The 11,934-nt window shown below is 35.0% G+C and overlaps 1 protein-coding gene across 1 annotated transcript in view; it reads right to left on the minus strand.

The window, feature by feature from the left end:
* Window positions 1-257: 257 nt before the first annotated feature.
* Slc36a4 (solute carrier family 36 member 4) overlaps window positions 258-11,934 on the minus strand; it is a 42,181-nt gene continuing 30,504 nt past the window's right edge. Inside the window, exons 10-11 of the mRNA XM_012517732.2 lie at window positions 9,468-9,637; window positions 258-4,439 (exon numbers count right to left, since the gene is read on the minus strand). Coding sequence (XP_012373186.1) covers window positions 4,132-4,439; window positions 9,468-9,637 — 478 coding nt within the window. The 3' untranslated portion in view covers window positions 258-4,131. The remainder of the gene's footprint in view (window positions 4,440-9,467; window positions 9,638-11,934) is intronic.

Genomic DNA, 11,934 nt, shown 5'->3' on the forward strand with positions numbered 1-11,934 from the left:
AACAGTGGTAAATGAAAGCCTGGGTGCAGCATCTCCTTAATCTTACACTCACTCTAGGAAGTTCAGGTCACTGTGTAAATGTGCCCTTTCACCTCTAACCAACCTCTGCTCTTAACTCTCATAGGACAATGAATCATACAGACTGATCAAAATGTTATCATGAGAATACTGTACAAATGTCACTTTTACATTTGCAACTTATGACATTTGTCAAATCCACTTAACTTTATAAAAGATGAATTTATTTAAAAAGCAACTGCAAGCAAATTACATTTTATTGAAAATTCAGTTACAGTACATTTAAGACAGATTTTTCACATTATTTCACAAATAAAAACAAATGAATTGACTCAAGTGCAACAATATTCAGTTTTATTCCAGCTGAAAATTATTTCAAAAACAACAAAATCTGTAGCTTTATTCCTGGTATAAACATATATTTTCCTATTATCAAGAAAATAATGCCATAGAGTGATACTTTTAATACAAGACTTTCCTGCATCCAGTTTAAGAGGTCAATCAGTATTTGAATATACTTCACAGACTCTTACTGTGTATGTTGTGGGGCGGACACATGCATGCAAATAGGAACCAGCTAATTTTCAGAGGAAAGTTAAACCATTTGAGTGATTTTTACTTTACTTATCACAGGAAACAGACACCATTTCTAATTACTTCTTAAATACGTATTTTTGTTGCCCAGGTCAAAACCAAGCAGTCTCAGAAAAGGTTGGGGCTAGTAAGTGCTAGTAGCAAGGTAGCAGCTATTACAGCCAGCCACGCAATGCCAGGAAATGTCTTGCACATTTTATATCAATTTTTCACATTTTCTTAAGAGAAAGTTGAGCCAAATTATTAAAGTAAACCCGTTTTAAAAACATTTTACATTATAAATGGCCTATATTTTTATCAAATTATATTACTCTTTAACAGATAATACTCACTGGACCACTGGACTACTGTACTGTTAACGGAGTAGTATCTAGTGGGTCCATGAGCTGCACAGTTTCTGGCTTTTAGTGCTGGATGACTGATGGCAGAGCTTTGTGCACACTAAGCCAACGCTCCCCCACTGAGCTATCCCGCAATTCCTTTCTCCCCTTAAAAAAGAAGTAAGAATGAGACCTACTTTTTAGGGATATAAAGTCAGGAAATAAGTGCATACAATCCAGACACTGTCCTGACAACTGTGGCACGTTCCCACAGGTAGAAGTGGCACTGACAACATGAATTGATAGTTCACAGTACTTTGAAACAGGATTATGAAAATACTGAAGATCAAACTGTTAGGAACCTTACAACTCATACTGTCATTAATCCATTGTAAAAATGTAAGTGTACTGTGTAAACAAGAGTCAAAAATGATTTTAGTAAAAATAATCTGCAACAAGAACTAAAATAATGTGGCATTTGCTAATACAGAAGTTTTTTATTTGATAGCACCATCTAAAATCATCTTCAATCAAGAAAAATTGATAGATAGCTCTAACTTCTTTAGTTGTAAAGAAATCTAGTCACGTGGGAAAAGATCCTCTGACTTAAAAAAGTCTCAAAACCAGAACTTCAACAAGATTATTCTGACTCTACTGAAGCTCTAAGGGAATGCAGAAGCTAGCTTGGAACAGAGCTCATCACAGGTAAAGAAAGCTTTCCTTTCTGCTGACTCGGGTGCAGAAATGACTCCAGGTCAACTGCTTAACTTTTAGGGGAGAATTCTTCCCAGTAGCAGCAGATAAACGCTGAAGTCACCTTAGTGCTAACTGCATGGATCCCCCCAAAGAGCAGATACAATATTTGGCAGGTACAACAGTCTCACTTCTCCAGGCTCCCAAAACAAAAAGCAACAGCTGGTAGAACGAAAGTATCTTCTCTACAAATCTTGAGAAAATGTTATTGTTCACTAAAACCAAACTTCAGAGAAAAAACATCCACTGATAAACATTTCATTAACCATCCTTAAATAAGTATATTTACATTTTGCACCTAAGTAGGATTTCTTGTTGAGAATCAAATCTCTTTTCTCCTCTGTGGCACTTCTTATATCTAAAGTAAGCACTGTAAATGCTAAGCCCAAGGTGTGGACTGTGCTGCTTTTCAAAATTACTTATTACTATGATCAATGATTCAAAATTTCATTCCTTTCGATTAATTCTATATGGGAATGAACATGTTAAAATAGAAAAAATAAAATTGTATGCATGCACTAGAAATGTTAAGACATCTGATAAAAACAATGCTGTTTTGTATTAATGATTTTCAACTCAGTTTATACCATTATGAATTTTTAAATATTTCATTTCTTCTTGGGTTTAAGGTTATATCACAGTAGTTCAATGAAGATTACTTTTCCTGCATCTTCTTTCACATTCTGTTAACATGACTGAAGACTGAATGTAACAAATTTGATATAAACTATCAAAAGTAATTAGTGATAATATCTAATGTGTTTTTTTAAAAGTTTGATTCTTAAAAATTTGTATGAAAATAAAGCTTCTGATATATCTTTAGGATCATATCTGATGACTAATTAATGATGAATAAGCAAAAAATATCTGAATAAGTTAATATTTACATATAAAAATAGAGAATATATTCACTACTGTTAGCTTGATATCCTGCAGTACTACATACTACAGTACTACTAGGCTGATATAAAGTCCATGTTTTATAGTATGAATTTTTTAAATCATGAAACAATACTATTTTCAATTTTTAAATTTTCACCCTACCCATAAAACGAGATACTCTATTTGGGTCAGTAAGTGGTCCTGAAGAACATGAAGTGGCAGAAGGTAGCTCCTGGTGGAGGTCTGGAAGTGTCTCTGCAGGTTATTGCTGCTTCCGTTCTTCCTAAGCACGCTTTTTATGGTTCTGCCCCATCAGATCAATAGACTATGATAAGGAAAGCCACAGGACAGAAAGGAGTCTATGCATCCCGTGCTTTGTCAAACATTTATTTTCTGCCATTAAGGAAGATGGTGGCTCAAAAATGAGGGAAGAAAGAAACGTAAGACGCACATAAGCCATAAACAATGTAGTTTAGCGCATTCGTCCAGCCGGCAGTGGTCTTGATTCTGTCATTGTTAAGACTTATGAAGCTGTAGTGTTCCTCACTTTACGGTCACGTTGTGTATACTATCCAAAGATCACACACCCACCTCCTCAAAGTATAGTCAACATTATAAAAAATTACTCAACATTAAAATTAAACAATTTATTCTTCTTCCTGTATGTTATGTGAAAAATAAAGAAATTCTGGCTGGGGAGTCAGAAAAGCAGATCTCTTATTTATTTTTTTGGTGGTCCCAGAGGTCAAATTTGGGACCTTGTACTTGCAAGGTGGGTGCTTAAGCTGCTGAGCTATCTCCCTGGCCCCTCTCTCGATCTCAAAGGTGAGTGGTCTTGACCAAGCTACTTAAACTTTCTGGGACTCCATTTTCTTCACTGAAAAATGAGGAAGCCACATTGGGAAATCTTTGAAGACCCTCTTAAAGTTGATTCAAATAAGAAGAGAGAATCCTGCTCAGTGCCTCTTAATTAGTAGAAGACAACTATCATTACAATATGGTGTAAAAATATTCCAGTTTGGGTGATTTTCTGAGGTTTACATTATGGTTAAGAAGCGTTTTCTATCCTTCCAAGGCCTTTACCCTAAGTATTTTGCTCTCTAATGAAAACAAATCATTTACTTTACATTATACAATTTACTCTGACATTCACTGGGATAATCTGGAGTGGGATTTTTGTAGTGAGAACATGTCCTTATTTACATTACTGATGAAATCTTGTCTCTTGTCAAGAGAGTGGCAAAAGACTAGCATGGGGAAAAGCAGAAAATCTTGGTTAAAGCACTTATTACAGAAATAAAGAATGACAGATTTTAGTCTTTAATTTTGTAATTTAATTTTTCAATTTTCAAAATTAATTTTTAAAACATTACTGCTATTACTAAAATCCAAAGATCTGGCATAATTTACCAGTACTGATGAATAATTAGGAGTTTACTGCCAAAATATTAATACTGTACCAAAGGTACAGAATTTGGTTGTCTTTAGTATGCAGCAATATTTTACTGGTTCTCACTTTAAGCATGTTCAGAATTGAGACAAACGACTCATCACTTTGCTTCCATTACGTCAAACCAGACGGTAAGCATGTTGAATTCCAATTCAGAGAGGGACTTTGTGGCATACCCTGAACACTTCTGGGAGTAGGATAAATAATTTCTTCAACAGTCACATATGTACCTAGTAAGAAGCCAACGACTCCAGTGAATGCGATAGATACGTTTTTCAGGATCATCCATATATTGTAGTGTTCCTTAGAAAAGGTCAGAATTTCCACCAAAGGCGGCAGTATCAAGGCCAGCGTGCTGCTGCTCACGGCGCCCACAAAGGAAATCACAATGTCCAGGCGAGGAATGAGAACTGCTCCAGCACCTAGAACACAAAAATGGACATTTTTTCTACATTTAATGTTTGCATTTAAATGAATAATACATGTAGATCTTTTCAACACAGTAAAATTAATAGAAGGCAGACTGCTACACATTTCCCTGTGGAAATATCTGTCAGTTTGTTCTCAACTTTAAAAAAAAAAAAAAAAAAAAAACCAGGCCAGCCTGATAGCTCAGCGGACTAACACACCCGCTTAGGCAGACACGGACACCAGGGTTCCGTCCCCAGCGTGCTGTGCTGGCCCTGCCTGGGGGGTGCACTGAGATGGCAACTGAGACTGGGCGTGGTGGTGCACACCTGCAATGCTAGTGCTTGGGAGGCTGAAAACAGGAGGATCACTCTGAGTCTGATCTGTGCAGTGAGACTCTGTAGACCCTGTCCTAACTAAAACAAACAAACAAAACCAGTAGCATTTCCTGGACTTTCACTAAAGATTATGGAAACAACTTTTAATTTTTAATTTTGAGGTAAGGAAGTACAGATAGTTTATTTTCAAAGAATTTGCATTACTGTGCCTGTCATACAGTTCTTTATATAACGCCAAAAACATGGTGGTAAGATAGAAATAAGACAGGAGACAGCTCATTCTCACAGTAAAATCCTAATTAATCAAAAGAAAAGGAAAAGAGAAGTATTAATAAATATTAATAAAACACCACTGTAATTATTGGTCACTGAAGGCTGCTAAAATCAGTGGACAAAAAAAAAAGACTTGAGTTCAGGCTACCTATATATTCTCTGTCCCTGCAATATACTTACTAATCAACAAAGAAAAATATAGCATTAACTGTGGAGAAATATGTCAGGCACCACCTTAACCAAGTAACCAACTGTCATCAATAATACATATCGATACTGGTATGCTGAAAAGTGCAGAGTCTCTCTATGGAATGCTTGTCAAAAACGCTTGACCTTCTAAGCGTGTGATTCCAGCTCCCCAGCAGGCTAGAGCAGCAGGCACACGTGTTCAAGGCTAACTCAGGCAACTACATCTGACCTCAAAATAAAGTAGAAGGCACTATGAATGCAGCTCAGTGGTCCATGCATCTACCACATGGGAAGTCCGGCATTCAATACAGAGAAAAACGCTCAATTTTAATTACAAAAAAGCATCAGTTAAATCTAAATCAAGGACATTCTACAAAATCACTAGCATTCAAGTGTCAAAGTCAAGAAAGACAAAAACTGTAAGATGAAAAGACCAAGTAAACATCACAACTAAATTCAAACAGGACCCTGGATTGATTCCTGGACCGGAAAAGAATAGTAAATGGAAAATTAACAAAAGTACATAATTTGTTTGCAGCATTGTATCCATGTTAATTTCCTGATTTTAGTAAGACAAGCTGTTAATATCAGAGAAAGCTCAGTAAATGGTTTATGGTAATTCTTTCTTCTAGAAGTTTTCTAAGTTACTTCCAATTGAAGGGTTTTTTGTTGTTGTTGTTTTGTTTTGTTTTTTTGGTGGAACCAGGGATTGAACTCAGGCCCTTGTGCTTGCCAGGGAAGTGCTTATTCCACTGAGCCATCTCCTCGGCCTCAAAGGGTTTTTAAATATAATATTCTGCTCACTTTTAATTGCATACATTTATTAAGTACAAGTGATAACTCAATATAGTATAATTGTAATGCTCAGGATAATTCGTATTTCCATGTCCTTATCATTTCTTAGTGTTTGCAGCCTTCCAACTTCATAAAACATGCAATAAGTTATAGCAAAATAATAACCCTACTGTGTAAAATAGTAGAACTTTTCCTTTTGTCTAATTATACTCCCACTAATTGTCAGCAGGATTTGTTTGCAAGCCACTAACAATTTTCCCCCAAATTTTGATCTGGTGCCTTCTTGGTCTTATTTTGATATTACCAAATGGTACAAAAAGGAGGTTTGCAAAAACCAAGATTCACATTCCTTAAAATATCCTGCTTATGGTGTTTTGACAGTCTAGCTTTTTTCACTAGGATGGTTTAGAGTTGTCTCTAAGAATGTGCCCCTATGTACAGTAGCCTAAGACACCACCACCGCTGTGACCAAGGACAAGTGCATCTCCACAGTTTGCTCATCAGTTTCCATTTGGGCAGATGCTGGCTCTCCTTTACTTGTCTTCTATAGCTGTCATTTTCTCTTTAACCATGTTATTCCTCTGTTTAGTTCTGTTTATTTCCTTTTGCTTTTCTTATTTCTAGGCTACTTTATTTCTACTGAACATCCTGAGAGATATGTGTGTATCTCTATACATACATTAAATTGTCTTCTTTGTAATTTATTGTTAGTTTGCAGTCTACTAGTTTCTCTGTTAATTTTTATTTTATGAGGTTTTTTTTCTTCTTTTCTCTTTGTGATTCTCAGTGTTTCCCAGGAGGACCAATATTAATTTGGAACTAAGTTCCCACCATATTTCTCATGGGAACTAGACATTATTATTCATCATTTTCTTTTAGTAGTACATGTTTGCAGTCCATATTTACACGCCTTCTATGGAGTTGCTCCAGTAGGTAACACATCTTAATTTCTTTTTTCATACCCTTTCCCTCCCCTCCCTTCATCTCTTCATTCCTTTCATTTCAGAAAGACCCTACTCTTTTCTATTCAAATTATTATGAAAACTAAAGTCCTAAATATTGCTTTGAAATTATGTCTAATTTAACACCTATAGGACTCGGTAAGCTAACCCTTTATTTTAAAAATGGAAACTGAAAACTTAGAAATAATTTAAAAAGTAAATTCTCAGTTTAAAAGATGCTTCTTGCAGCCCTTTACCATTTTTCTCTAGATAGAGTTCTGTAAAGCAGAACTCTCAAACACAGTCAGGGCCTTTCAAGCTTCTGAATATAACCATGGTTCGGAGTTCTGCCTCATCTACCCAGAGCAGGAGTAGGAACGGCAGATAAGCATGGCGAGAGTCCTGCCATCCAAGACAACTCTCCACATGGAATCCAGTTTTCCTCAGTAATGTGTGTCAATACTCTAAGCTGTCACTAGTGAATCAACTGAAATATTCTTATTGGGGACCATATAGTGGAATACCTTAACTTTAAAATTTAAAATAAATTTCATCTGTTAAACACATTTAAATCATGAAGTACTAGAATGTCAATGAGGTAAAACCCTTTAAATATTTCACAACCAATAGATTTTTTTGTTGTTAGCAAAAATTGCTTGGAAATGTTTCTAACGAAGAGAAGCACATATATTTGGGGTAAATTCAACATATAAAAATGCAAATGAATAAAAACAAAAGTACAGTTTATGATAAGGATAGTTTAGCTATCACAAATATTCACTACAGGAGTTTTGATAAATTGCTTGTCCTAGGGGCAGCTATTATAAATAGATCTATTAAATTCTAATCAAACTCATGCTGCCTATTTGTAGAAATGGGGAAACATAAAAATCTTGGCCTCCTGGGAACATGGACCTCAAACTCCCTTCAACTGAGTTTAAATAATTGTTCTAACAGGGGATACACCTTCAGAACAGAATTATCTTACATTGATGAAACACTTCCTATGAAATTACTTTTAATTTAATCCAGTGATCAAAATGTTAATAAGGACAATGTAGAAAAAGTATTTCCAAATATTTTTAAATAACCTTTTCCAGGCCAGGGAGATAGCTCAGTGGCGTAAGCATCTCCCTGGCAAGCATAAAGTTGTGAGTTCAATCCCTGGTACCAAAAATGAATGAATGAATGAATGAATGAATGAATGAATGAATGAATGAATAACATTTTCTTACTAAAGGTATTATTAGTCATTAGAGTATGGGCTCATTGACTTCATTCTTCAATATAATATCCTTTATTCACTGAAAAATAAGATTTATCTACTTTTTCTAACTTTTTTTTCAAACAAAATACAAAACATGCAATTTTTTAAAATACAGAGACAAGCTCTATCCCATGCTACTCATTTCCTGAGTTAATCAGAAATTCTACTTCTGCATTCTATGAACATTTATTTATTTTTTATTTGATAGAAGGTCATGCTATGCAGGGCCAGCGCAGCTCGCCAGTGATCTGGGACAGGCATGGTATGTGGTGCCAGGGATTGAACTCGGGTCCTGGAGCATGCCAGGCAGGTGCTTAGACCATGGAGCTATCTCCCCAGCCCAACTTCTACATTCTGTAACCCTAAATGGTTCAGATGACTGTTTAGTATCCCATACAAAATTTCCAGAGCTACCTTTTTCCAAGAGCATCAATAATCTGATACCAGTATTATTCTAGATAATCCAAGTTTAGCTTGGTAGTATAATCAAACTTAAATTTACAGTCATAATAATAATGGTTATAATAAGATTATAACTTCCCATTATTTTATTTGATAACCTACAGAAATGCAGCATGGATGTGTTAATCTCATTTCACAGTTGAAGAAAAGGAGGCTTAGTTGTGATGTATAGTTAGTCTGAAGAGATTAGCAAATAAACAGCAGGGCTGAGTTTGAATTCCCAGGTCTGCGTGACTCCAAAACTCACATTCCTTCCACCATGTGCAAGTGAAACTCTCTCCACACATCTCCATTACTAATGGCACCTGATGGAAGGATTTTATAATGTGAAATCTTAATGAAAACTTATGTACACTCTTCCACACATGAAAATAAGCCACTGAAGTTATTAAAGTCCAACTCAAATGAAATAAAAGCGTCTTAGGTATGTAGTCATAAAGAATGAAACAAATACATATAAAAGAAGAAATCAGTAAAAAATTAGGAAAACTAGAAATAAACTGTGTATCAACAATGCAAAGGGTTCCTTATGTATCTGACTTTTATTACTACTGTCATTCTTAGAATAATTTGTTATTTTAATGTGCTAGAATTAGCTTTGCATTTTGCCACTCACAGCAGAAAATTTACAACAATGGGAAAACAACTTTAATCCCAAAGTATCACAACTAAGTGAATGTAATTTTTTTAGAAACACTGAAAGATTTAAGTAGCTTTCAGTTTAAGAAATTCAACAATAAAAGAATTATGATGACACACATATATAGTGATACTTACAAGTAATACTAACCAAAAAGGACCTTATCCCAAATTCACAGATTTGCTTCCATTTTGCATGAAATCTGGATGTGACTCCAGGAATAATGATTTCTGCTGGAACATAGAACTGAATTGAATATGTCACAAAAATGCCAAAGGAATACAGAATTTTCACTGATTGATACAACCTGTTGAAAAAAATTGAATTTAGTCTTTCTTAATGTGAGTCTAGATTTTTTGTTTAGTTGTCATAAGGTAAACAAGAAATCTGGAAGATAATCTTAGACCAGAATATACTAACTAGAAATGCTTCTTTAGAAGAAAGCCAAGTGCCCAACTAACTGACTTTCCAGATAACATGCAAACAGTTCACTCTGAAGAGCCTGGAAGGCTGGCACATGGCATGCGAAAGTTCAGGACGCACTGTTAGAGATTTCATTTTGGACTATGCCAGTGTTCTACTGTCATAACTAGCTCCAAGAAGGTCTAATTTTTAAATTAGTACATGTTGGTAGTACAGAATTATTCTATTCCTTGTGTGGAACTGGTACATGCATACAACACATTTCCTATTCTCTCTCCTCCCCTTTTCCTTTATTACTTGATCCACTCCCATTTGAGAAACTTCTATCTCCCTGCTTCCTATTGTCTACCTTTTATTTTGTTCTTTGTCATTTGTGTATTTCATTTAACATTAGGGTCTCAGGATGCACCTTTTTTCCTACAAATGACTCATCATTTATAGTCATTTCCTGAAAATGACTGTCTTGATGACAGTAGAATTCCACTCATACAGGCTGCTTCCAAGGTTCAGCTAGTAGGACCTTTGCTGCTATACGCAGTTATACATGTATCACCATAATACAATGCTTTTCACTCTCTGGGAAGACACATGAAAGGAATTTCTAGTTTTAGTTTTTGTAGAATCTCCATACTGATTTCCATAGTGGCTGTACTAGTTTATAGTCCCACAAACAGTGTGAAAGGGTTCTTCCCCCCACACACACATGCACAGCCTCACCAGCACTTCTAGTTGATTTCTTGATGATAGCCACTCTTTCTGGGGTCACATGGAATCTCAGTGTTGTGTTAAGGTACATTTGTCTAATGACCAGCTACACACACACACACATATCCATCTGTACTGCTTTTGGGAAGTATCTAATCATTTTCTTTGCTGATCTTTTGACTAGGTCTTTTATTTGCAGGGGGACTAATTTTCTGAGTTCTTTATGTATTCTCGGTATTAGTCCTCTGTCTCAGGACTACCTGCCATTTTTTTTTTTTTTTTTTTTTTTTTTTTTTTTTTTTTTTTTTTTTGCCATTTTGTAGGGTATTTCACAAGTATTTCTGGATTTTCAAATAATTTTTAAATTAATACATAACATTTGTAATATACAGGGTAAGCGTGATATTCTGGAGAGCCTCCTGCCAAACTCAGAATCGGCATCTTAATAAAGAGTTTGGTAACTTTCCTTTGTGGAGCCAAAGACTTTTCAAATATTAAATGACACAAAGAGAAAATGTAGAACCATAGGACTCAGAAAAACATTACAGAACCTACTCCTCTGAGCTACACATAATTGTGCTGTGTTTGTTAAATATTTTACTATTTGCTAACAACCAAAAGAAATACTGATGACTCTTGTACTTTTAAGAAAGGCCCAGAAAGGAGTCCGGATTAACTGTGCTGTTGCGTTAGGGCAACAATTAACACTCACTCTTTCGGTGGAAACACTGACAGCCTCCATCTTCCACTTTCAGAGTCCTACTTTCCCACCTAAGAGTTCTATACACAGAATCTTTCCTCTTAAGGATAAATGCACTTATTTCAAATATATATACACTATTCCACTTCTAGTAAAATAGCTAAGTAGCTTTAAGCGTATTGTTAATATCTTAAGACCTTAGGATTATCAACAGTTCTCTAAATTGACCAAGCAAAAAGAAATTTAGTAAGTTTCCTTTTATAACATATTCATCATAAAGGTAAGAGGAAATAAAGCTGAGTAGAAATAGATTTGAAAATACTAAGTCCTTCAGTTTAGCAATAAGCCTTAATCCTAAATTTAGTTAAGAATGAACTCCCAGTTAAATGGTCAAGCTAATGAAAATACACAAAATAACCAAAAGATAGCTGCTTTAAATATTCTGATATGTAGTTTTAGAGAATTAAATACATATTTTCATTATTACTAGTTTAAATATTTTTTCACACATATTTTGAAATTATGGCTAATGTGTTTCTTAAAATCATTTGAACACAAGTACAATTATTCATTTACCTAAAACTTAAGGGGTACAGGAGGCTATGAACCTGGCTATTACTAGTACTATTCAATAATATTAATTATATGAAACTACTATCATTTGGTGTTGCAGAGTAAAACAGAAAAAAAGTGATTTGAATCTTTTAGAAGTTGACAAACCTATGACTCACCAACCACTGAAGAGTAATAAAGAAGAGTATCTTAAAAAGTTCTAA

The sequence above is a fragment of the Octodon degus genome, unplaced genomic scaffold (assembly GCF_000260255.1).
Source record: "Octodon degus isolate 3935 unplaced genomic scaffold, OctDeg1.0 scaffold00209, whole genome shotgun sequence".
In the NCBI taxonomy this organism is placed as follows: domain Eukaryota; kingdom Metazoa; phylum Chordata; class Mammalia; order Rodentia; family Octodontidae; genus Octodon; species Octodon degus.